The sequence below is a fragment of the Mus caroli genome, unplaced genomic scaffold, assembly GCF_978045245.1.
Source record: "Mus caroli unplaced genomic scaffold, Mus_caroli_1 scaffold_6, whole genome shotgun sequence".
NCBI classification, from domain to species: domain Eukaryota; kingdom Metazoa; phylum Chordata; class Mammalia; order Rodentia; family Muridae; genus Mus; species Mus caroli.
Genome location: NW_028227261.1, coordinates 44,122,705 through 44,149,566, shown reverse-complemented (window position 1 = coordinate 44,149,566; position 26,862 = coordinate 44,122,705). Strand labels below are relative to the sequence as shown.

The 26,862-nt window shown below is 44.5% G+C and overlaps 1 protein-coding gene across 10 annotated transcripts in view; it reads left to right on the top strand.

Annotated features, from left to right (window-relative positions):
• LOC110293190 (AGBL carboxypeptidase 4) overlaps positions 1–26,862 on the top strand; it is a 1,191,022-nt gene that overhangs the window by 946,283 nt on the left and 217,877 nt on the right. The window contains exons 1-3 of one of the 10 annotated variants that reach the window (XM_021161011.2): positions 4,235–4,593; positions 19,946–20,079; positions 22,099–22,483. The exons of 4 other annotated variants lie outside the window; for them this stretch is intronic. In XM_021161011.2, the coding sequence (XP_021016670.1) occupies positions 4,368–4,593; positions 19,946–20,079; positions 22,099–22,483 (745 nt within the window). In that variant the 5' untranslated portion in view covers positions 4,235–4,367. Of the gene's footprint in view, positions 1–4,234; positions 4,594–7,427; positions 7,632–14,329; positions 14,405–19,943; positions 20,080–22,016; positions 22,484–26,862 lie in introns of those variants that run through there. 5 more of the 10 variants (XM_085839082.1, XM_085839083.1, XM_085839085.1 and 2 more) reach the window with 5 other exon arrangements.

The window sequence follows — 26,862 nt, the reverse complement described above, 5'->3', positions numbered from 1 at the left end:
GGCAAAGTACATTTGGCACACAGAAAGAGGAAGTCAGGGGAGGGATGAGACTGGACACTTAGCTCCATCAAGGCCTCCCTCCTCCTCGTACTTACCTCCCCTCCAGTTTCCCTCCATACAGTTTCTGGAGCCAACTCTCTACCATGAAAATATGACCACCAGCCTTCCAGGCTCCCCAGAGCCAAACTGCTTTGCCAGTAAGTTTGATTTCTGAACTCTGTCTGGGAGTGTATAGCAAGTCTTCAGCAATTCAGTGTGCGATTGGCCCAGTATGCACAGTGCTTGGTGTGTATGGCTTCTAGGAAGAAGCATCAGAGGACACAGGAAGCACCCAGCTGGCATCTCAGAAACCGATTGTGTGAGGAAGGACAGGTGAAGGAAGTGATGATGTCTGGAGAGAGGAAAGACAAAATCCTAAGTTTTCCACATCTGAAAAGCTGGGGTGGGATTCCTCATGATCATAACATGGCAACTACAATATAAAAGAATCTGGCTCAGCACAGGAAGTCTTTAACATTTAAGAGTACCCCAAGTTAAGGTGTGGTAGCAAACTTCTTATCACTGGATCTAAGTGACCTTTTGGTAGGGCTGTTGAGGAGGCAATTCAACTATAATGTGTGGACTTGATGTTTTAAATTGTTCCTTTGAGTTGTGTGTGTGTGTGTGTGTGTGTGATGTATTTTGTGTATTTTGCCTACGTGTATGGCTGTAAACCATACACAAGCAGTGCCTAAGGAGGTTACTCAGCCCACTGTTTGCCAATCCTTCTCTAGAACCCATTCTGCAGACCTACAAGGCAACACAGAAAGTATTTAACCGTTGGTGTCCATTTTCATCATCTGACTTTTTTCTTCTCTTGAGGTTCTTGGGAAATAGAACTGCTACTTTGTATCAGTTCACATAGACAACATTGGTAGCTAAGGTGAGGGTGTTGGTATTTAATGTATCTGTCTGTCTTCAGTGTGGGATCAGGGCATTCCTATTGGATTCATGGGAAAGACAGAACTGGATTCAGTTCCAACTCTGAAAAGAGCAAATGGGCTTTCAAGAAAACCTTGTAAGAGGCTTGCTCTGGTCTCTTGTTGTCTTTAATAAGTTTTTACCCAAGAGTCTAATTCACAGCCCTGCACCATGTATCTGGGCTGCTGAAATTACTAGCTTTTATTTGCACTCAACTCTGATTCTAGCTGAGGAGGGATAGAAAGACAGCCTGTGACCCCAGAATCTGGCTGAAATTCTTTACCATCAGAAAAATAAAAATTTCAGCACAATTAACAATTGTTTAAGGCCTTTCTCCCTTCCCAGCTATATACATAATTTTCTAGGACCAGAAAACCTACGCACAGGGGAAGGCTATGTACTAACTAAACTCCTTGCGCAACCCCAGTGGCTTCTGGTGTTACTTTATCAGATTATAATTCCATCCAGGGCATCTCCAGAGCATTTCTATAATTTCATTATCATGATAGAGACAAGAAAAAAAAAAGAAGAAGAAATGGTTTCTTAGCAACCTTTTGAGATATAATTCGTGTTAAAAAAAAAAACTGGTAGAAATGGCTGATGCTAAAACAATTGAAACTCCCTTGAGTAAACCCTACCTCCATCTTAGTATGTGTTACTTTTTGTAATTGTCTGGCAGAGGAGCACACACCCAAGCCCTTGGGTGAGTCTTACTTCCTTCCCCTGAGCACCTCTTTCTCTCTTAACCCTTGTACTTAAGCCTACATTAAAACATCTTTAATAAAACAGACCACTCTGCTTCATAGTGCTAAAATTCATTTCAGCATAGAAGCCACAAATCCCAGTTTGGCCAGACCTGAGATCCTTAAAGTGTTTGAGGGACTCCTCAGTTTGTTAGGGTGAAGGTATAGAGCAGTGTCACTGTTCTCTGACCTCTGACACCGTGAGGAAATCAACCATGCTGGGAGAAAATTGGAAGGTGGCTGGTTGGTGCTTGAGCAGTGTAGGGAACTGGGGAAAGAGAAGGCGTTTGACTTGTTTTTCAGGGATAGCTGAGGTGGCCATGCAGTCAGTAAAGAAGAACTTCCAGGGATGAGGGTAAGAAGCCAGCACAAGGCTGTGGTCATGCTAGGTTGGGAAATGCTAAATAATTGATACAGACTCTGGAGTGGGCTGTGTCCAGGAAAGTGATGAAAAATGAAATTGATATTTTGGGGTGACCCTCACTTAGATGCAGAGATGTGCTAGAGTGCTACCTGAAGTTATTTTTGAAAATGTGGTCTGGAGTCTCATGGATTGTCATTAAATATGGCCAACTTTGCATGCCTCATCTTATGAGCTACCAGAATCTTACTTCTCATTACATTCCCTTGACCACCAAAGTGATGTATTTCCAAAATAATCCATAGTCAAAAATAAATAATCAGGGGAGCATATTTTCCAGAACACCTCAGAGTCATAGGATAAGTCAGGATGAAATTATTCATCAGGATGACTTGATAACCTATTCAATTGACTGGATATCACCAATGGATTGCTTTAAGGGAACTTTATTCGACCTGCTACTCAGGCTTTGAGAGCTGTGTGGGGTTCAACAGTATAAACTATTCCTCAGATCACAATGAAGTGAATTTGGGAATTTGGCTTTATCTCTATCATGAGTATAGCTGATGTGAATAGGAATGTGAGCACAGTGCCTATAGTTTAAAATGGTTAAAATGTTTTTTATTATTATTGTGAGGACTAGCAACAAGAATGTGTGTATGTGGAATATGAGCATAAAGAGTACAAGAGAAAACAAAATCTCTCACCTATGCAAGAAACTCAGAATCATAATAAACATTTCAGTGCACTTGTTTTGTTACAGGTTAAATTCATTTAAATGAGTTTTAAAAAACATAGCATTTCGTTAAATCTACCACCTCCTTTATGCATGCCTTTATGAGAATACTTTTCTCAGTATAACCTCATTATTAAGCTTTCTTAATGCTCTCAGACTAGAATGAAAGATTACAAGTAGCGGAAAAAAATGGGTTATCCAGACAGTAATTTAATATTGACAGAGGATCCAACTGAGATTCAAGTTCTAATACATTAGTAAATACTACAAGGTCCTAGGTATCTATCCTTTCTATATACCACCAAGCCTACAATATAACATGGAGTGTGTACTCAGAAAAATATTAGTTACTTGAATAAAAGAATAAGTGGAAGAATGGATGTATGTGAAATTCTGTTTATCCTTCCCCCCAAATTCACCAATCTCTCTCTGACAAATACCCTGGTATTGGGCTAGACAACTGGAATATAAATAGCTCAGTTTCCCCGTAAGCATACAATACAGAACAAGTACAGCTCTCAGCCTTCTTTCTCTGGAAGGCGTGGTTTGTGTGCAGGAACCAACCTTTCCAGGTTCTCATCTGTGATTTTGGAAACAGAGAAGGGACTGCTGTTCTGCCCAGTTTGGCTCCTGAACTCAACTGACTCCAGAAAGTCCGGTCTCTGCTCTGGCTCCCTAGAGCCCTCCATCCCTGTTTCATTCCAACTGTTCCAGCCCAGAATCAACAAGTAGTGGAGGCGATTCCTCAATGGAGAAAGACCACAGGGAAGAGGGGTGCCGCTGCTCCCTTAGGATAAAAACAGCCCTGGTCTAACCCTCTGCCATCCCAGCAGCTGGTTCAACTGGAAACCTCAGATTACTCTAGTTCTGGCCAAAAACTGGTTTGGCAGCTCTAGGGGAATGTTTCTGGCTCACTGACCCTCACAGCAGGTGCTGGCAATTTTGCAAAAGAAAGAGAAAAGGGGGAAATGGGTTTGGAGGGTGGACTGAAGGAACGGAGGAGCTTAGCTAAATTCGAAACACTAAACTTCTGCTCACTTGCAAGTTTACACTTGGGGATTCACCTAAAATTGCTACCATCCCGCCAGCCTCACTCCTTCCCACACCCTCCAGTCCTTTGCAAGGTAATTTTGTTGCAATGCAGTTTGTTCTGCAGCGCGATTGTTGAAACTATTGAATCCGCCCGAAAGCGACTTTTAGCAGCGCTCCTCCTATCCTCCAACGCTACTATCATTATTAAGGCGATTGAATCTCTTTTTCCCCACCTTACTGCAATCGCACTCCGGCTGTGATTGCTCGGGTCTGACTTCGCAAGTGGCGGTGCGCTTCAAAACCCCCTCATCCGCCCCTCGCCCGGCTCTCTCCACTCCCCTCCCTTTTCCGCGCCCAGGCGAAAGCAGCCGATTGGCAGAGCGGGGCTTTCAGGAACAATAACAGTGGGGGGAGCCGGGGCCCCGGGGAGCCTCCCCGCCCCCGGCCCGGCTGCGGCTCACGCCCCTCTAGGGGTCCCCACCTCCGCGCCGCCCCACGGGCTGACCGGCGCCCGGGCCCGCCCCCGGCGCCCACCATGTATGCCTTTGTGCGGTTCCTGGAGGACAACGTCTGCTACGCGCTGCCCGTGTCGTGCGTGCGCGACTTCAGCCCCCGCTCGCGACTGGATTTTGACAACCAGAAGGTGTACGCGGTGTACCGGGGCCCGGAGGAGCTGGGCGCGGAGCCCGAGAGTCCCCCGCGTGCCCCTCGGGACTGGGGCGCGCTGTTGCTCCACAAGGCCCAGATCCTGGCGCTGGCAGGTGAGCGAGCGGGCCGGGAGGGGCGTTGGGACCGGGCGGACCTGGGGCTGGTTCCGGGAGAGGCCGGGCGGCTGGGGCCAGGGAGCCACCGCTTGCTCCTGCCTCCCGTTCCTACTCCTTGGGCTTTCTTTTGGGTACCAGGTGTCTCTAAGAGGCCAGACCAGTTAAAAAGACCTGAGGGTCCCCTTTGTCTTCCTTGCTTCTCTGACACTCCCGCGCCTTGCTGTCAGTCAGCTTTCTCTACTCTGCTCTCTTCTTTCTGACTCTTTTGTATTCCCCTTGGCTCTTCACTTTCTGCTTCTCTAGCTGCCTACTCTAGCTGTCATGTCTCCCATCTCTCACCTTCACCTCTCTCAGTTACTTCCTTCTGTGTTGCTTTCCATCTTAAGTTTCTCAAACTGTACCTCCCTCTCTCCCTTTAAGGCCCTTGGCGTCTCCTTGGAGCAAGAAGCAGTGTTAGGTCTTTTAGATGGGGGCCCTTTCTCACAGAAGGAATCTCTGACACTCTGTTCCATCTGGGCCATCATTAGGATAAGGAGACCTAACCTCAGTGTACTGCCCAAGGTGAGGAGGTGAAGGGCCTTAGGTAGCCTCATCTCCACCCCACTTTATGCATCTCCCAGAATGCTCCTTGAGAGAAAGATGGTAGAGTTTCTAGTTCAGGTGAGGGCCTGACCTCCTAACTCTGATCACACCTGGGGGTGGGGAAGAGGGAAAGGAGACAGGCTGACAGGCAGGCAAGAGACCACCTGGTCTCTTGGTTAATGGGTAAAGATAGATTCAGTTTGTTAACAGGACAAGCCTTTCGGCCTCCTGTACTATGCTGTATCACGCTGAGACATAGGTTCCTCTTCAAGCAGAAACATTTGGCCTTCTTTCTGATCCACTTGTAGAAGGCTTGGGTGCACACCAAGTGGGGAAAAGGAAGTCACCACTTCAAGGCTGGAGAGCAGAGGTGTAGCTGCTGCTGGTAAGAGTGCTGCCTTTGATTGAGTAGGCAGAGACTGTCACCTTCCACCTGGAAGACAACCCGGAGATTAGGAGCTGAATGAAGACATTGCAAAGATTTCATGGTTTTGACACTTTTCCTACTTTTCCCAGGGACCTATGTTTCCACTCCTTTAGCCTAAAACTAAACCTAGCATGAATCAAAGTGACTTGTCCAAGATCCCTGGACAAGCAAGCTGTCAGTGTATCTCAGCCTGGTGGCTGATTCCTTTTTAATAAATACCTCTAGAAAGTAGGCTTACTGGAATAAAGGGGCAAAAGATTTGGAATAGATCAACACCACATGGTCCTCTTTTTGAAAGGTTAAGTACTTATCACCTCCTAGACAGGTCCTGGGGGCACAGGGCTGTAAGTCCACTTACCACCAAACACTCTGGTCCAAGAGAAAAGAATGAGCGAGTGGGGATAGGTTTAGAACGGAAGTCTTTGTGGCTGATTAGGTTTTATTTTGTTAGCGTGCTTTCCTTTAATTATCTAGGAAGGGATTAGGAACTTATTCAGCAAGAGGATAAGTCTGAGGAAATGTTAACTAGATGGAATGTTAACTGTTTGCTACAAGAAAATTGAGGGTGTTTCTTGATGATCCAGACTCACAGAGAGAGTGAATAGGATGGGTGTAAGGAGGCAGTGGTTAAAGCCTCTTTTAGAGATTGTCGGTCTACCTGTCTATCCACTCAGGCATCCATTTCTCCATTCCTTCAGGGAGTGTAGACACATGGTACTCTTCAAGAAGTACAGGGAGGCTAGTTAGACAGATGGCAGCCTGCACTGACTCTTATTGTAAAATCAATACAAGTTGCAATGGGTTATTAAAATACATACGTACGTAGGTACATACATATGAAACCTAGGCAGCTTCTAGAAACTTAGCAGAGTAGATGTAGAGATGAGTGGTACCAGTTTCAGTTTCAACAAACAGAGTGCTTCTTCTCATCTCCAGTTTTGTTTTTGTCTTTTCAAGACAGGGTTTCTCTGTGTAGACCTGGCTGCCCTAAAACTCCATAGATCAGGCTAGTCTTGAACTCAGAAAGATTGAGTGTGTGGCAGGGAGGTGTAGAGACTTTGGCAACTTGAGGTTGGCTGGATTCCATTTTTTCCAGTAAGCTGGTAAATTTATAAATTGGAACTGTTGTTCTTGGTGTGAACCTGATTGGAAGGGCCAGTATAAATCCAGAAATTCATCTATCCTGGAAGGACTCTCTCCCTTGTGTGTTGAGCTTGATGGCTTTAAGGCTTGCTTGAAGTGACTTCACTTGAAAACTCATCTGACCCCTGAAAAGACCTTTCTGTTGTTTAACTACAGTCAGCCTTCTTGTGGGACTTAAGGACTCAAAACTGGAACCCATGGGCTCTTATAATCTTGTAATCCATGGGAGCAGAGTTGTGCTGTGCCACCAAGTTTGAGGAATTAGTTCCTCAAGAGGAAGGCCGAGGTGGCTTTGTGTCTGTGGACTGCTCCTGGTTAATTAATTGTGACCTCAGTAGCATAGTTCCAGAGGAAGCCTTAGAACTGCTTTGTGGCTTTTGGTGATATATGTTAGCGTCACCTTATATCTGCCCAAGCCAATCACTGTAGCTGCCTCAAAGTGTTCCTTTTCATAAATCTAGGAAATGCCCAGCCAGCTGCTATGGCACTTTGTACTTTACCATCTACACTAGCTTATGCCATGGCTTCAGTCTTCCTTTGTACCAAACTCCAACTCCAACTTTAGTTTAAAAAAAAAAAAAAGAAAAGAAAGAAAGAAGGAAAGAAAATAGGAAAACAAAACAAAACCTAACGAAATCCCCTCCCCACTCGTTAGTGACAGTCTTGCTGTGTGCCTGCTCATTATTGACGTTCATGTCTTATCCACTGATAGATATTACCATGGTTCTTGTTTCTATTTTATAGATGAGAACACTGAAGCTCAGAGTCCACCCTGCAACCACATACAAATAAACAGCAAAGCCAGAAAGGCAGCGCAGATCTTCTAGTGCCAGCCCTGCTTGCAGTCTCCTTTGTAAGGTGGCTGATGAGCCAGCCCAGCATGGTGAGGAAGGATTGAAAGGACAGGGAAAATGTCAGTCAATGAAGTGTGTAGCCCAAGGCAAGTTTTCCGGCCAGAGAACTGAGTTAGTCCTGAGTATTCAGAGCCATTCTATTCTTCCTCTGTCACCTGACCAACCTCCTTTGTACAGAGATCACAAACTTACCCACACTTCCACTTGTCATCTACCTGTTGAAACCTTCTCACAGGAGCCCCTGTCCCTTATAAAGAGACAGAATGATTCAAGGATTGACTCTCCTGTGGCCAGTGGTCTCTCCTTACTTGCATTTATTTGCCATGCAGGCTGTGAAATTGAGAACTTCCCTTTCAAAGACCTTGCTATTGTCTAATTGCAATCTAGCCTGCTTATGGGGTTTAGAGACTCCAAACTGGTTCCTGTAGGCTTTTACAACCTCGCAATGCTGTCATTTTCCTGGGCACCTATACTGTGTAATTATTGCTCCACTGCCCTAAATTCCCTTTGTGGTCAAGTGTGTCCTTACTGTTTCTGATAGGCCAGACACAATGCTGTAATAATGTGTGGCTACACCAATGCCCAGAGACCAAGGCTCCATGATCACAATCATGGCACAGTCCAGAGAAGACAGTCCTTTTAGGGCCAGGCACAAGGGGTTTTTGTGGAGAAGACAGAGTGATGAAGGAGAAATAAACACTGTCCTCAGGGAGTGTGTGGAAAATGCTAAGCAGAGGCAGAAGTCAGGCCCCAGGGAGCACAGAAAGGGGACCAACTCTAGGAGGGTTTTGAAGTTTTTCCTTTCCAGATCTACAAGCACCGACTGTTTTCAGTCTTGCCTAGGCTCTTACTCATTTAAACTCATGCAGCAGCCTACTAATTAATCACCTAGTCTCCAGTCCACTGTCGATTGTATTCAGAATGATCTAAACCACTGTCTTATCAATCACCTCCTCTCTTTAGAACCCTCTAGCTCCCCACAGCCTGCTTACTAAAACTTAAGCTTTTTGGCCTGTAGACCAGCTCCAGGCCTGTAGACCGCTTTACTTTTTCAGACTCACCTCTCCAACCCCCTACCCTGCTTGCCCCCTACCCCGGACTTGAGGTATATCTTGCCATTCTGCGAACACACACCCCTCAGCCAGCCACAGTGGATTAATCTTTGTCTGACTTGAGCCCTCTATCTAATCTGAGTTTACCTTCCATTGGAGAAAACAGACTTGGGACCCATTGCTATCCAACTGTGAGAGAGAATGGACAAAGTACACTGGGAACACCCAAACTTAAGGGCATTGTCTTATTGTCTTGCCTCTGCCCCAAGGGAGACTATCCCTTCTCAGAACTCTGCACTGCGTTTGCTCCCCACTCTTGACTTGTTGCGTTTTAAGACTGTTTTGGTTAGTGAGTGTTCCTGCCAGGCAGTGAACTCCTCCAGCACAGGGACCTTCAGTCCAGGGCTGTACATCCACTTGGGCCAGGTTGGTTTTTCTCACATACTTTGTGAAGACAAATGCTTGATGATGATGATGATGATGTTGTTGTTGTTGTTAGGAGGTAGAGGAGGCATGAACCTCTAAGCCACAAACTTGATTTGGTTTTGTTTTTAGAACAGAAACCTGAAATGGGATTTTGAGGTTTCATTCAACTTTATTCATCTGGAAAAAGTCAACATTCTTTATCACTCCCTTGACTAAAAGAAACCCCACACTTGGGGGAAATAACTCCCAAAGCCACGTTCTTCTCGCTTTGGTAATTTTAGCTCATTCAGGGCTCAGGTCCCAGCTTGGCACTGTCAGTCCAAATAGATCACTTGCTCCAGAAATGCTTTGGAACTTCTACAAAGTTAGCAGAGAAGCAGGGGACTAGCCAATTTCACATGCAGGGATTGTTGCATGTCATCAATGGGAGAATGCCAAGCAAAGGATTGCTTTCTTTCTTTCTTTCTTTTTAATAAGCAAGTGAAAACTTTTAACTTAGGTTTTGACATGTTCTGCTGATACACACTGGAGCAAAGATTGGGAATTGCCTGCTGTCATCTGTTACAGATTCTACTGGAATGTTAATCATTGAAGGTTGAATCTGATGTGAGCTTTAGTGTTCAAGATCTACATATTTGTTGCAACTAAGTAATATGTGCCGAAGAGTGCTTCAGGGTCCTGGTTTGTAGGCTGAAAGGAGAAGCCTAGGCAAGTTGAAGCTTTTGTTTTTTTTATTTGTGTTGTTTAGTGTGTATGTGTATATGAGAGAGTGGGGGAGGGGGAGAATTTTGTTATTCAGGAGCACATTAAATTTTACATTTTAAAAATATCTTTTAAAAAAAGGAGAGTTTCACATTAAGGTCTTTTCTCTAGGAAGGATTTTTTTTCCTGTGTGCCTTTGTCTAAGCTTCTTAGACACTGAAGCTGTGTGTTCCCTTGTTATCAGAAAAATCATATAACATGAGGAGATTTTTTTCTTTGGCCCATGTAAGTTCTACAGGTTCTGAGTTCTGCAAGGCGTCCCGTCAAATACTGGGAGGTAATGCAGGAGGAACAGGTGCTGATAATGTCTGACCAAAGTTTTCAGGACCCACCAGGTTCCAGGCACACATCCTTGCTCGACAGAGCCTGAAGAAGCTACTCAAATTCCTATTCAATAAGTGCAGTGAGTTCCAGAGAGGGGACTGTATCCTCCCATGTGGACTAGACCCATAGGAAGTACAAGTTAGATTACAAAGTCTGAGGTCCAAACTAAAGTGATGGTCATGATGGATCTGAGATGTATTATGAAAAGCATAGAGTGAAGTATGGTAATTCGAGACTGGGATCCCATCCCTTAAGACGATAAGGCAGGTTCACAAATATAAAGCCAGCCAGCCTAGGCTACTTGAGCAGCAAGAGCCCCCCTCCCCCATGCACTAGTGCATGCGCTCACACTCAGAAAAAATAAGTAAAGAGTGAAACTCCCTGCTGTGATGCTCTGTGAAGATGATGATGTTGATCTAGACCTTCCTTCCTTGCAGGACACTCATGAAGAGTGACTGGTTGGAAGGGGAGATGATGAGTTTTATTTGAGGTCTGTTAACTCTTGGCAGATCATTGAACATGTAGAAGAATATGCTAGGAGAGAAAGTAGCCCATAGTTCAGAAAAGTACACGAGGCTAAAGGTCCTGATTTGGAAGTTATTAGCCGTGAAAGGGCTGATGTCACACTGCGTGAAGGAAGAGGGAGAGAAGCATGTAAGGACTGAACTCCCCAGAACACCAGCTTTTAAGGGCACTGTTGAAGAGACAAACCATAAAAGGTGACTATGAAGGAACGGCCAGAGATAGACTCTGAATCAAGGGATAGGGGGGTGGGGGGTCCTAGGAAACCAAATGAAGAGAGAGGTCTTAGCATTGCAGGTCTTGGCTAGCTTTTGTTTCATTTAAGTACACAGCAACTGCCTCTACACAGAGCTCCTTGGTGAGACAGACGACAGGAAAGCTAAATATATATGCACAGGAGAAGATTTGCATGGAATGGTATTTTTGTACTTTTTTGGTTTTACACTCTAGAGGAAGGACCAGGTTCGTTTCAGGGGATTCCAGAAGTAGACTTGGTGACGGGATGGAATTCAAGAGCTCACTGTGAACAGTAAACTAGAAATAGAGAGCAGAGGCATCCTGGTAAGGGCCTCAGGTGCCGGGCTAAATGCCTGTCGTGGAAGTGGCAAGCAAGTCCAGGGATATTTTAGAAAGGAAGCTTGTCTTAGGGTAGAGGAAGGTTAGAGAACCTGGAAGTCATATCCTTAAGTACTGAGGAGGAAGTGTAGAGCTCAGAGAAAGTATACTGTGAAGATAATGTGGGTTCAAACTGTGCAGAGAAATTCTTGACTCCTTTGAGAATCAGGTACTGATCTGAAACACAGAAACTAGTGATCGCTCACTGGCCCACTGTGTTACTACTAAAGAAACATGAACAAGAGTCTGTTATACAGTACAGACTTGCTAAGATGGACAGCCGTCAGGGGCAGCAATGGGCTAGCAGTTGAAGAACAGTCAGCCGAGTCATGCACATTACCCTTTGTGGAAAGGAGTGTTAAGAACAAATGCATGTTAAGCTTAAGACTTAACTGTGTTTTAAGTCCTATTGGGACTTGACCTAAGCATTGAGGGCTTACATTTTCCTATGTCTTGTTGACCTGTGATCTCTTCTGGGGACATTCATTACCCTAGCAACATTCCTGGTAATACCCTAGCAACATTCCTGGTAAAGCACATGAGGGCAGCTAGACAAATGACCTGGCAGAGTACATTCCTGTTTGTGCCTATGCCCCAGCTCTGTTCCAGGGACAGCAAGAAGGTGGGCACACGAATAAGGAGACCCTCCAACTGCCAGTTTCCTCTACCCTTAGTTGCCTTCCTACTTGGAGGAATCTTAGAAGTGATCTGTTGTGGTCCTCCACAGCCCAGATAAGAAAGGGATGACCTAGGACCTGAAAGACCTGTTGAGGGTTTCCAAGTTAGTGTTCTACTGAAAGGAAGTTAAGGTCACCCAGCCAGCCTGTGAGAACCAGGCCTCAGTCCAGCACCCCCTGCTTGCCTTTGCTACTTCGCAGCAGGGTACCCTTCTTTTTGTTGTCTTAGTTGGATAAAATCCTTGAAACTTGAGAATTCTATCTGTTTGGATTTTATAAAAATAAGCACCATAGGCCAGAGAATGTAGCGTGCTTGTCTTTTCTGTGGCGTATGTTTTTAATGCAAACAGGACTGCACGGGGTTTTCTCTTGTGCAGATGAAAAACTTGAAACTTGCATATAGATATTTATAAAACAAGACAATACCTCTGTTAAACATTTCACGTTTGGCCTTCCAAAATTTAGCATTTCATTCTAACTGACAAACCCTAACTGGCTTTGGATTGTTTTAAATATTCAGCATGCTGCTATTTAAGTGGGAGGAAGGACAGCCCCCACCCCTCACACACACACACACACACACACACACACACACACACACACACATACACACACACCAGCCAACAACTAGATACCACAGGTTCTTCCTTCTGCACATCTGAGGACAGATTTGACCCTGGTTTTCTGTTACCCTGTTGGTTACTTCAAAAACAGCATTTTCCTTATACCATGCCACCATTTCTTCTCATGCTAATAACAAATGACAATTTTTTTGTTATTTTAATGAACACATTTTTTAACTACAGAGGGAGAGAGACAGAAAGACAGAGACAGAGCTACCAAGCACTAGAAAGCCTTAATGAACTTTTGAAGTGCAAGGATTTATGCAGTGTGTACCCTCAGGCTGGGAACTCATCATTGAAGTTGCTTAAAGTGTAGGCAAAGTCTGAGGAGAAAGGCAAGTACTTTGGGAGTTCTATTAATATACTCACTAGTATATATATATATTTTTTTCAGTTCAGTTGATAAAGCTAATTTTCCCCTTGTTTCAATAGGTACAATTAGGTGACAGCAACAGGGCCCAAGTGTCAAATAGCTGGGAGTGAAACGTCTGCTGTCGTTTAGGTCTTAGGAAAACCACTTCACTTACCATGGCTTAGATATAATGATGTAAAGGATCTTACAGTGAAATTGGCACACAGTAGGTGTCTGTTCAGGATTTGTTGAAAGTGTAAAACCAGTGGCTGACATCATGGACAATAGGAGAGGGTGGGAAATGCTCAGGCTAGGGGCTGTATTCCTACCCAGGAGACCAGAATCAGAAAGTCAAGATAGTCAGAGGTGTCTCTTTCAAAGAGGCATACTTACTTCTGTATGCACTAGCTTGCCTCTAAGGTTGGAACAGTTGGGGAGGCAGGGTAACCCAAAGCTGTCTCTGTCTCTATCCTTCCTCGTCAGTTGCTAGTTTCTTCTGTGGTTTCCTGAAAATCAAAGCCAGAATCATATCCCAAAGTCACATTAAAACACCATGTGAAATATTTGCTGTCTGAGATGATCCACACCACCATTCACCTTCATTAATGTGACCAGTCAAGAGTTATAGCTTCTTGTCACCCCGTGTTGGGGCTCATCCTCATACCCCATCCATCTTGCTTGGCACTGCCACATAAATCTTTGTAAACCATCTCTTTCATCATGCCTCAATCTGTGTCAAGATACTTGCACTGGCTCTCTTTGCCTTGAGACCAGAAGCCAAACACATAGCCCACAAGGATGGCCTAACACTAGCTGCTATTTATTGAACATCTGTGGCAAGGACAGTCACTTTGCCAGGCACTTTACACACACTGTCACCTTAAAAAGCAGTTCATTTCATGTGAGGCTTGAGAAAGTTAAGGAGCTTGCCTTAGTTCCCCCACTTAATATGTAGCAGTCAGATTCTGGCCCAGGACCAAATGATTCAAATGCTTGGGCTGTTTTTTTTTTTTATTAGTGAACCATGCTTTCTACTTTTTGTGGTGACACTATATTGAGTCATTTCTGGGTGACATAAGGATGGCGTACATCTACCTTCAAACCAGAAGTGAGATGAGGAAGACTTGGAGAGCCTTCTGTGAACCAGCAGCTCTAGGGAAGTCAGCCCTTACATTCTGGTTGGGATTCTTGGTATGTACTGGGGTTTAAGTGCCTCTAAACGAAAGACCACCCTGCTTAGTGTTCAGATTCAAATGGGCTTGGTATGCATTCATTGCCTATAGGAAAAGATGGGCATAGGCTTCATTCAGGTCGTCATAACCTTCATCCAAAGAGCATCAAAGAAAGGAGATTAAAGAAAAACAAGACAGAGCCAGATGCTGATTGGCTCTCAGAGGAATGTCAGGCTCGCCTTGGCCAGTGATGGAGGCAGCTAAGGCCCAGCTCCAGGTGTGTATGTGCTTCATGGTACCAGTTGCTTCTGACTTTTCTGTGAACTCCTGTCGCTTCGGAGCTGTGTGGACTGCTCTGCCTACTTTTCAGAGAACCTAGCCAAGGCCCATGACCTGGCTAACACCTCTTTATGTTGTCCTTGGCAACGATTGCTGCTTTATGCAGACTCCTACAGATAGACTGCCAGGGAAGCAGGAGGAAGGCCATTTCCTGTTCTCAGCTCAGGCCAGGGAGTAGGGATTCCCTTATCAGGACCATCACTCAGTCAGTCACTCAACCATTCACCACTGAGTCACCATGGTTTCTGCGTGTTCTGTGCATGTACTGGGAGGTGATGCAATTTAGCTTGTGGGACAGAAGATCTATATCGTATCCTGGCTCTGCACCTTGGCTACTAGGTGAGTTTAGGGAAGGGTTTTGTATGTCTGAGATTATTCGTTTTTCTTCCCACATTGTTTCTGTGTTTTTAAGTCTCATTTTCTCATTCATGCAAGTCTGAAACCCAGGATGACACTGAATTAAAAGTCTTCCTGCCAAGTATGTACCACCATGTCTGGGGCCATATTTTTACATTGAAGTATTTTATTTTATTTTTCTATTTTTATTTATTTTTTAATCAAGACAAAATGTACTATTTTTGTTACTGTTTAGACGACGGTTTATTTACTTTTTTTTATTTATATGAGACTTGTGCCTACATGTATGTATGTTCACACTGCATTCAGGAGCCTGCAGAAGCCTAAAGTTGCATACAGTTGTAAGCAAATGTGTGTATGCTAGAAATCCACCCCAGACCCTTAGAAGAGCAGCTTTTGACCACAGTGTCATCTTGCCAGTTCTATTTAAACTTTTTTTTTTTTTTTTTTTTTTTTTGTTTTTTGAGACAGGGTTTCTCTGTATAGCCCTGGCTGTCCTGAAACTCATTTTGTAGACCAGGCTGGCCTCAAACTCAGAAATTCACCTGCCTCTGCCTCCCAAGTGAGATTCAATGTTTCTTAGTATGTTCTGTCACCAGTACCACTATATAGTTCTAGAATATTTTCCTAATGACCCCCATCATTATCAATCCTTTTAGTCAGTTATTTAGTTGTTGTTTCTGAATTCTCCTATTCTGAATGACTCACAGTAATAGTAACAGAATTAAAGTAGATGCTTCTTGTCTGAGTTCCTTAGCTTAGTGCAATATTTTTAAGATTCATCCATATTGTGCCATCAACTAGTGTGTCATTTTTATGGCTGATTAGTACTACTCTATTGTGTGTATACTATATGTCATCCATCCACAAGTTGATTGATACTGGTGTTTTAGCTTTTGGGATACTATGAATACTGTTTCAGTGAACATTGATGTATAAGTTTCTAGGTAGACATACTTTCATTTTCTTGAGTATACATCTAGAAATGCAGTTGCTTGGTCATATGGTAATTCTGTGTTTAACTACTACACTGTTTCTACAGTGGCTGGCTCCTTTTATGATACACCAGTTTCTCCAAATCATCCCTAACACTTATGTGTGTCCCACCATACCTTTTTTCCCTCTGTTTGTAGACATCCTCAGCATAAAATGGAATGTCTTAATTTTGATTCACAGTTACGCAATGGTTGATGATGCTGAGTATTCATATGTGTACTTACTGGTGTAGCATTATTATTATTATTAATTATTATTATTTGATTAAGCATTCTTTTTTTGATGAATCTCTGTTGTATGGCTGGTTCCATTATTTTGGGTTACTCCGGTGGTAGGATAGCCTCCAAGCAGGCAATTGGAGCATATTAAAATAATAGAGTATAATAAATGCAGCATGTGGAATGAGACCTCAGAGGAAGAAGGAAGAGATAAGTGTAGGATGAACAGACTTTGTGAAACACACAAGGAGGAAGGAAGGCATGGAAGATCATGGAGCCTGGGTATGTCTGGGTTGGGACCTCCAGTCATCACTTACCATCAAGTTGAAGAGCACTCCTGTCTGTCACCTATCCCAAGCCAGACAGTTAGGCAGGTCTTCAGCTCATGAGCCAAGCAAGACTCAGGCCTCAACTATCCTAAGGTTCTGTTGTTTTCAGGGTGTGCTTTTCAAGATGATTTGGTCTCTACCTGTGGTAAATGGTACAGCCTCATTACAACAGCATAGTGACCGGGAATGAGATAAGGGCTCATCTGACTTCTCACACTGTAGAGCTGGGTTTGGAAACCAGACCATATGACTCAGGTCTTTCCACAGTTGCAAACTACACCTCAGCTCCTCTTAACTTGCCATTGAACACTGCTGATCTTCTGGTTTGAACTACTTTATTTTTCTTCCTCACCTCTCCTTTCTTGCCTGTCACCTTTTAGCTATAAGTTCAAAAACATCTTAACCCATCTTTTCTGTTACACCTTTTACTCTTCCATGTTCTCCCATCCAAGAACTAACCAGGCCAAACCTTGCTTAGCTCCCTGAATGAGACGAGATCAGGGGTACTCATGGTGGTATGGCTGGAACTGAGGTCCCGGGTCTCGCATGTCCTTTAATGGTTGTACTGTTATCTGTGTCAAATTGCTCATACTGTTCATTCTCCTCAAGTTCTGAACATACAGAATTGATCATCCTCACATCATGGCAGTGTGAGAAGGAATTTCTTACTTCAGTTTACAAATGAGAAAATGGACTCAGAAAAGAAAAGAAACTTAGCCAGACTTGTATCAGACCAGAAAGATCACTCTTGCTTATGAAATCCTATATTCAAGTTGGGCTACAGATCTTGACTTACCTTCTCATGAGCTTTTAGCTTACATCCCCATCTGAACGTGCATGCATCTGTCTCAAGGACCCACACTAAATTTTACAGATTGTAATTCTCAAAACATTTCAGCTAACATAAGGGAGAAAAATTCTGGGCCTGAATTACACAATGGGAGTTCTCTCGTATGTTTATGCCATAACTCTAACCTTTGTTGACTTTCCAAAATAGTGAGCTTTCCAAGATGTAGACCCCATCTCTTTTGTTCCTCCTTTGCCTGCTTAATTCTGAGATGCAGTCTTTCCTGAAGTAACCTAATTTCCCTTACTACCTTTTGAAAGGGTTGAATGAGGAAATCTGAGGACCATTTCTCATTCAGTGCTCAGATTTGTAAGCCTGAATGACTGTCTCCTTCCGCACCAACTCAGCACCAACATCAGGCTGAACTGCTGTTCCAGCTTGAGAAAAGGAAGCGCAACTCGTTCCTTCCCATTTGGTGGCATCTCACACTTTATCCTTAAGCTTGTTACACTGAACCAGGTTCAGGAAGAAGTCTTTTCACACCCTCCCACCTGATCTTGGGCTCTCACTGCCCCTTCTGTCTTGTTCATTCTCTTTGTGTGTGTGTGTGTGTGTGTGTGTGAGAGAGAGAGAGAGAGAGAGAGAGAGGGAGAGAGAGAGAGAGACTATCTGTCTGTCTGCTTTCCCCACCATCTCTTCACTACCCATCTTGTCTTCTCCCCTCCCTTTCTTCCTCCCCACTCCCCAGAGTGTATATTGCACGCCCCATGCTAAGATAATTTCATTTGAAGCACTCTCTTGAGGTTTTACATTTCAACAAGCCTTTTGCCTTAGAAACAGTCAGTGTTGATTTGTAGGAAGAAAGATATTGCTCTCTTAGAAACACCCAGGTCCCCTCTGCTGTTCATGCCTAACCCGCTGGATGGGTTTTATAGATAAAAAAAAGGACAAGAACGGGTCATTCTTATGAAAACAGAAGCATGGATGAGTCCTGACTAGCAGGAAGGGCCTTTTCCCAGCAGGGTGTTGCTAAGACCATGTCTTCTTCCTGGACTTTTCCTTTGTACTTCATTGTTTGCCTGTCATTTCTTTCTTTTTTATTTATTTTTAATTTAATATTTATCTACCTTCTTCTTATGGGAAAAGAAATGATTCCGGCACAGCAGTAATAGAAAGCATAACATCCCACTCACGGAGTGTCTAGTGTTCCAGACACAGTTTGAGGGGTACTCTGAACTCTGTTCTCTCCCCACAGCTGTGTCATAGAGGTCTGAACTCAGCTCGTCCCCTTGTCATGGTGGAATGGAGGCTCACTTAGAACTTTCTGATATCCGAGTCCCATCTTTGACCACCTGGGGCTGGGTTTGAGAAGCTGGCAATTGAATTCATGCTGGAATAGGTACTGGTTTAGAAGTCTCCTTCTCAGTTTTACTAACAAGTTATGAGGAGAGAAGCCTGGCCTGGGAGAGACATGAGGGCACAATTAACCCTTGCACATATGTGTTCTCTCTCTCTCTCTCTCTCTCTCTCTCTCTCTCTCTGTGTGTGTGTGTGTGTGTGTGTGTGTGTGTGTGTGTATCCCCTGGGCAGCAAACTAGATAATATATGTAAGATACCAAGTGGGAACCTTTGGAGAATTTAAGAGACAAGAATTCTCAGAGTCTCAATTCTGTCCCAGAATATATTACACTAAGGTCCATTCTCAGAGTAGGATCAAATTTCCACCCATAGATCCTTCCTATTGCAACTTCTGACTTCTACAGTGAGAGACAGCCCATTTGCAAAGTCCATTTTGAGTCTTTCACAGAAATAAAACTCTCTCAGATTCTGTGATGCTAGGTTACACAATGTGAAAATGAGGAGAAATAACATGTTTGTATTTGTGGCACTCTTCAATACATGTTATGAGCACACAAAAACACAAGTCAAGACACCAGAGGCATTTCCCATTCTGGTTCTTCCTCAGACTCACACTTTGGACAAACTCTGCCATCGCCTAGATTTGGGTTCTCTCACCTGTGAAGTGATAGCTCACCAAGGTCCATCTGTACTATTGAGGAGCTAACATACCTACCTTTCTTCGCCTATTTATGTGGAGCTGGAAAGTTCTCTGCCTTTACTTCAAGAAGAGTAGATTTTCTTCCCATGCCTTTTGATTACTGAGCCACACAAATCAAGTTTTCTTGAGGAGATATGTGGGTTAGATTTTTGAGAGATTGACATGCCAGTTAAGTGCAGACCAGATATCTTAGTCACTTTTTTATGGCCAAGACAACCAAGCTGAGAGCTTATATCCTCTCTGCAGGCAGAGAAGCTAACTGGGGATGTCATAGATTTTTGAAACTGCAAATCCAGCCCCCAGCTACACAAGTTTTCCATCAAGCCACTCTTCTAATCCTTCCCAAACAATTCTACCCTGGAGACCAAGTATACAAACATGAGCCTATGGGAGCCATTCTTATTCAATCCACCACACGGGATGACAGTCTGGATTATTCCAGCTCCAGGATTCTAGAATTTCATAAAAAGCAGCCTTTTAGATGGGTATGCAGAAATCCCTATGCGGATTCATCTGGCCATGTTTTAGTACTTTGTATGGTGGTGTATTAGCACACACCATTGATGCTGTCTGCTGACTTAGGAGCTCTCTATGTAGGATAGACTAGTCCTTGGGTGTGTTTGCCTTTCCCTTTTAACTGGTTTGGCCTCCTTAATTTTCTAGAATTTGAAGTTTTGAACTTTTTGAGCATTTTGATTCATGATCAACCTTGTTCTCTTGATATGCATTTTAGAAGACAAATCTGACCTTGAGAACAGTGTGATGCAGAAGAAAATAAAAATCCCCAAACTTTCTCTCAGTCACGTAGAAGATGATGGGGAGGTTAAAGACTATGGGGAAGAAGATTTACAGCTTAGACACATCAAGGTAACAAAATCTTTTCTTTTCTTGGACATTCATTGGAGTGACTCCATATTTCCCAGGGCTAAAGAATTCCAGGCTGGCCTCCTTCCCCATATAAATGTCTCCTGATGTCATCAGCCATGAGCTTTGTTTTGTGTTTTTTTTTTGGGGGGGGTGGAAGATGCTTAACAGCAAGGACATTTTCCCTGTAGCCTGCTTTCCAGAGACTCCTCATTTAGATTGTACAACCAGGCACAGTCCCATTGGCTGAGTGTGCTGTGTCATGACTGCTGGAGCTTTAGAACAATGCGCTGGCACACAGCTCTGGAGAGGTCACAGCTGAATTACATGGACATTAAGCAGCTGTTGGTCTTGGGTAGCAGTTTAGAGCTAGTCACTATCACATTGTCCCAAATTGCTGAGGGCGGACCCACTGGGAAAAGATGTTGGTAAAATTCACCAAGAGCATCTGTGGGATGCTGGGTTGGATGAAAATCTCTTCATGAGGTTGCATTTCCTTGTTATGTGCTCCAGCTGGGCTCTCACTATTTGAAAACAAACAAACAAACAAAAAACTGCTGGAAATATTGATCAGTGGTCTATCTCTCTACACGCACTTATCTCACTCTCTGAGTATCCCAGAGAAGGGGAGAGGGAAGAGAAGAAAGGCACCTTCTGCTTTGCACTCTCATTGGGACGCAGGTCAAGAACATCCCCCAAGGTGTAGTCTAAAAGACGCGGTCAACCCACTACATGGCATCCACCCCCTGGTGTGGCTCTGGCCCAGTGCTGGCCCCTGGAGTCATGGATCATAGCCACACCTGTCCCCCATTCCCAGGGTTCTCACAGTATAGTGATGTGAACAGATGGTGAAGATGATCATTACATTTTAGCAGATACCAGGACTTCAGTGTTACTCAGTCTGAAGTCATGCGTTTACCTCATTTTTGTTACCTTCAATTTTCTGAACCTGGAAGGTTGAGTCAGACCTGGCTGGTTAAATTGTGCAGAATCTTGTGTACTCCGGTTGTCTGTATAGTGCCTCTGGGAGAGCTCGTGACCCTTCAACCCTAGGTCAAGACTCAGCCACTTCAGCAGCTCTGCCATCCTCATTGGGAGCTTTGTACACTCGAGCTGAAATTGCCTCAGACAGCTGAGCCCCCAGCCCCTGGGTAGTCGTGGATGGTTGTCTCCTGGGTGAACCTTTCTTTCTCTGTGCTGTCTGGCTGAGGGAGAGGCTGGCAGATGTGGGAGCAGGAGCTCTGGCTTGCACATGGTCTTCAATTCTGCTTTTCACTGCGTGGCATGTAATTCCCCATGCTTGGGACCCTGGGAGTGGTTTCTCTCTTCTCTAGGGCTCTGCTTGTTTACCTGCAAAGTGAAGAAAACTGAAAGCACCCCAGTGCTAGCTAGCATTCTTTGAAGCTTGCAGTTGAGTAAACATTTGTCAGGCTTCTGCCAACTGCCAGTCCTGAGTGTGTAGGCAGTAGAGAACCAGAGAAAACAAGACATATGTACTGCCCAAGATTAGAGTGGGTTTGGATTTTAACGTCCTTTCAAACTGAAGCAGTCTTAAAAAGGTTACAAGATAGAATTCCATGTGTCCATATGTTCTTGAGTGTAATTCCTCAGGAATGCCTTGGGCAGGCCAGATTGTTTCCCAATTCTTTGAAAGTCCACACTGGTCATCCCATAAGCAAATGACTGTCCAGGTACCACGGAGGCTAGGGAGGGCTGGGAAACATAGGAAAGTGGTCCTGGTATGTGCATCCAAGAGGCCGAGTGCTAGATGGAAAAAGTGTTAGCATGACAACCAGTGCCCTGGCTCTGCCACCAGTTGTGTGTGGCTTTTGCCAAGAGCACGCTGGTCCTCTGTTTCCCCATTTGCAAAGTGAAGGGCTTTGACTGTGTCTGTAACAGGTTTCTCCAAGCACTGACGTTCTGTGGTTCTGTGATTCTAGGATTGTCTGGGGAAATATTGAGCTGCAGTCCAAGAAAGTCCCAGCTGCCCTTGCCTGAACTGATTCTCGTTGTCCTACACAGAGACCGGAGGGGCGGAAGCCTAGTGAAGCGGCTCACAAGAGTATCGAGGCAGTGGTGGCCCGGCTAGAGAGACAGAACGGCCTGAGCCTGGGCCACAGCACTTGTCCAGAAGAGGTCTTTGTGGAGGCCTCACCGGGCACAGAGGACATGGACAGTCTGGAGGATGCTGTCGTGCCCCGGGCTCTGTATGAGGAGCTGCTGCGAAACTACCAGCAGCAACAAGAGGAGATGCGCCACCTCCAGCAGGAGCTGGAGCGGACTCGGAGGCAGCTCGTACAGCAGGCCAAGAAGCTCAAGGAGTACGGGGCATTGGTGTCTGAAATGAAGGAGCTCCGAGACCTCAACAGGAGACTCCAAGATGTGCTACTCCTGCGGCTTGGCAGCGGTGAGTGCCCAGGCAGGCCACTTACCACTACTCACAGTGGGAGGGGCACCTTCCTGCAGCTCCCCTTCCAGCAGGATAAAGGGAGATGCAGGCCAAGTGCCTTTGAGCTTAGGGGAGGACAGAGACTTGGCTCTGCAGTTACCCCAAGGAGGAGTCACTCTCCTCTCTGAATATGATAGGAAACCATGGGTAAAACATTGGTCACTGTGGTAAGAACATTGGGGAATATGGTTGAAAGAACATGAATGAATAGAACACTTGCTACTGCCCATTCAGCAAGAGGTAGCACATCGATTTAGAGTAGCCCTCCAAAGAGAACTCAGAACAGTAAAGAAACCTGGATGGGACCTGAAACACATGCTGTTACAATGAGCCAGAAAGTGGCAAAGGAGGGATCCTGCTAACATGGCATGAAAGTTGAGAGCATGCAGTTATTCGTAGGGTGTATATGGAAGAGACTTGAGGAAGGGCTTGGGCATGAAAGGGGCTGCATCCAGGCACCTAAAGAATTCAAAGATAGCACTCATGAGTATGAGAAACACCTAGGACATGTTCAGACTGCTCCTGCAGATGTGGAGGGCAAATGATAAGAATGCTGAAATCTACCATCATAGGTAGTCAGGACTTATTTTGGTAAGAATGAGAAGCGTTAAAATGCTTTTAAGGACTGGGAGCTGTATGTAGCTCAGCAATAGTGTGCTCCTGTACCATGTGCAGAGGCCAGGGTTCAATCCCACTTTGAAACAAAGCAATCCAGAAAGCTATTGTGTGATGGAGGAATGTGGGGATTAGTACAAAGATAAACAAAATTCCTTTGGTTTGCTCATAGGAGAACCACCCTGTCCTTTAGGTTTTCTCATCTGAAGTAGTGTCATGGCTGGAATGAATGGATTCTAAAAGGCAAGAGACAGAGGAAACAGCAGACAGAAAACCTCCTGCAGAGTGTAAGACTCTAGCAGTGTGAAAGGTGTGGCCAGTCAATACTGACTGAAAAGGTTCCTATGTCACATATTCAGAGCCTCCATGGCCTCTGCATCAGGGCACTTGACTCAAAAGATGGAGTAAACCAGAGACATGGGTCCCATACCCAAAATTAAATCCAAATATGGCACCACAGAAGGATGGTGTCCATATCTAGATACATATTTATATGCAGAGTTCTTTCTTAAACTTGTGTGGACAGGCATGCTCTCACAGTGCCCCCTTTCTACTTGCAGGTGCCTTTTGCTTCTTAAGTGTGTCTTCATGGTGATGTTTCAGTAGATCAGCCAGGGGCCTTTCAGAGGAGCAAGCAAGATAGGGATTACCAGAGAGACAAACCTCCAGCTCACACATCACTGTAGCTAATGCCCTTGAAGTGTTCCCACCCCCTAGCCCTGCCCTGGCTTGGGTTCTAAATTGGAGTTGAAGAGGTTCACTTTGACACTAAAAGTTAGGTGTGACTTTCAGATTCACAAGGTATTTATTACAATAAAATGTCAGTGAAAATCCGTAAGTGAGAGAATTTATGAAGGCAGTCTTCCTGCTGTCCTGCAGGTGAACCCTGGTGACAAAATTGATTTTTCAGTGTTTCCTGATTTTCTAAGGAAGGGCTTTTGCTTTAATTGTGGTGGGCCTTTTGTGAACTTCTTTAGAAAGGTGGGGAAGCACGCCAACTGCACAGTCTCTCCACACCAATTTTTCAGGTCCTGGTGGGGGGTGGGGTGGGGGAGGACCTGTTTTGCATTGTCGTGAACTGAGTTTAGACTCCAGAAACCAGCCTGACCTTGGTCAGTAAGAAGCTGTGTAGACACAGTTATGTTTAGACAGGTGCCTCTTTTCATCATAGAACACATGACAGTCAAACCTAACCCTGACTATACTTGGTACCTGACCCTGCCAGTCTTTCTCATCCTGCAGGACTTAAATGTCACCATGATGCCCAGTGGCCATCTCTTCTCTGGTATGTCACTGTTGCTGTCACATGATATGGGATACAGCCACAAGTATGGACAAGGCTTTCGCCATAGCCACACACAGAGCCCTGTTCTCTCAGAGCAGCAGACATCCTGGAAATCACACACACATCCTCCTCCATCTGGAGACATTTAGACTCCATTTATTAACATGTGATAATTTATGCTAACAAAAATCCACACAGTCCTTAATAATCAAAGGGTCTCTGCATGTATAAGGCTATATATTTTATGGATATATACAGGCCTGGATTCAAATTCCAACTTCCCTACATTCTAACTCCATCTTTGAAAAGTTCTTTCATTTCATTTGTTTTTCCTCCCTTCTAACTTCTTTCTTCTTTTTCTGGTTCCCTTTAGCAATACTTACTGGTCTTCTTCTGTGTCAGGCATTGTGCCTAGTGGTAAATGATAGTCACATACATTTGGAACACACATGCACATGTACACACACATATTTGCACATACACACACATACATTCATATGTACACATGCACATACACACATATATTCATATATATACATGCACACATATATGCATAACACATGCACACACAAACATACACTGCACACACACACATATGCATGCATGTATACCTTGCCTTCTACCTTTGAGGACCTCATAAGCACAGAGGGCTGTGGGACAGCAAATATAAGACATCCATTTTTGGAAGATTTATAAAGAAAAGCAGAAGCAGGAAGACATTAGTAGGCTTGAAAAGTGAGTTTTAAAAAAGGCAAAAGTAATCGGATGCGAAGAATAAGGTGCAGCTTAGTCAACCAGCAAAACTCTGAGCCGCAATATTCCACTCCTTAAAGTGGAACTGGTGGCAGCCCCTTTAAAGCTCTGGGACACGAAGTATAGTGTCTGGGATGCTGTTGATGCTCAGGTACTGTGGTTAACTCTCTTTCTACATCATTTGGAAGAGAAGCTAAGATAGGGTCTGTTTTGGAGTTTAAGGCTGGCAACTCCAGTCAGAACTTGGCCCTGTGATGTCGGGCAGGTTTACCAACTCTTCTGCTTCTCATAATGTTTGACATTAGGAGATAGAATGAGTTATAGATGACTGCTTATTTCTTCATTCAACACCATGGAATACTTTCCAGCTCTACCTACTAGGGGAGATACAAAGACAGTAAAAACACTGGGAGGTGGGTAGAGGCTGGGGTTGGAGGTAAATGTGTAAACATGTAATTAAAATGGAGAATAACCAGTTGTGGGGGAGGGGCCCACATTTTGAGCAATCCTCCCCTTCCCCTGACTCTGGGAAAATAATTATTCTGTAAACACTAAGGAGAACCAGGGTAGAGACAATCCAGAAAGGGAGAGACGATTGATGGGCCTCGGCTCAACATGCCCTCCAGGGCTTGTGTTGATGTGGGCCCTGGCTGCTTCCTTACTCTTACAGAGCTCACCAGCCCTCCTACCCTAGGGTCCCAGTTCAAGGGCCTTTGTCCACGTTGTGTGCTAGGACACTTAGACCTATCATTTATACAGGCAATCTGAACCAGGTTGGCCAGGAGATCTGATTTAAGAGGGTTTCAACCTGCATGAGAGAATCACTGCTGACTCCTCTGGGTAGTGTGGGGGTAGGTAGGCAATCTGCAAAGCAACAGCTTGGCCTCCTGAGCCTCATGGCAACTCCAGGCGTGGAGATCAGAGTCCTTGGGAGCCAGGAGTTATATAATAGGGTAGCTCATGAAGGTGAGGGGTACACACCAAAGGGCCCAGGGACAGCAGGATGACAGCAGTGGTGTCAGGTGTGGCTGGGTGATTCATTTCATCATTGTTTATTCACTCTCTCTCTCTCCCTCTTCCATTCATTCTCTGGAAGGGGCAGCTATGTCTGATGGGAAGAATTCTCTGTAGGGTGGAATCCTGGGGCTCCATAAGAACCAACAAGACATAAGAGGTTGTCCTTATTTTGCTAGTGAAGAAGCAGGACCACATTGGTCCTGCACATCTCTCTAGTTCTACTCTCTAGCACTCTGACTTTTTTGTCACCAACATGGGTGTGACTTCACCATCCTTCATAAAGGACCATCTGTTCCTTGTCCGTGATTTTAGCCAGGAAAACAACCCTTTTTGACAAGACATATCCACACACTGCTCCCACGACAAGGTCATTTATTTCATTATTTGTTACAGTGTCAAGATTAAACAAGAAGGCACTTGGTAGAGTCTGGCTGTATGTCCAGCACAGTCAGTGTTCAGTAAATGTCAGTCTCTAATCCCCTGCAGAGAATCAGTGCTGAGGATTCTAAAGCACAAGGGAGTTACTGCTTACGAGACACATGCTGATTTATGGGATTATTCATTCATTTATTCTTTCTTCTTTAACAAATATTTATTGAGATTGTACTTTGTGCCAAGACAGGGATAGATGCTCGAAACCTAGAGATGAAGGAAACAGAGACCTTCA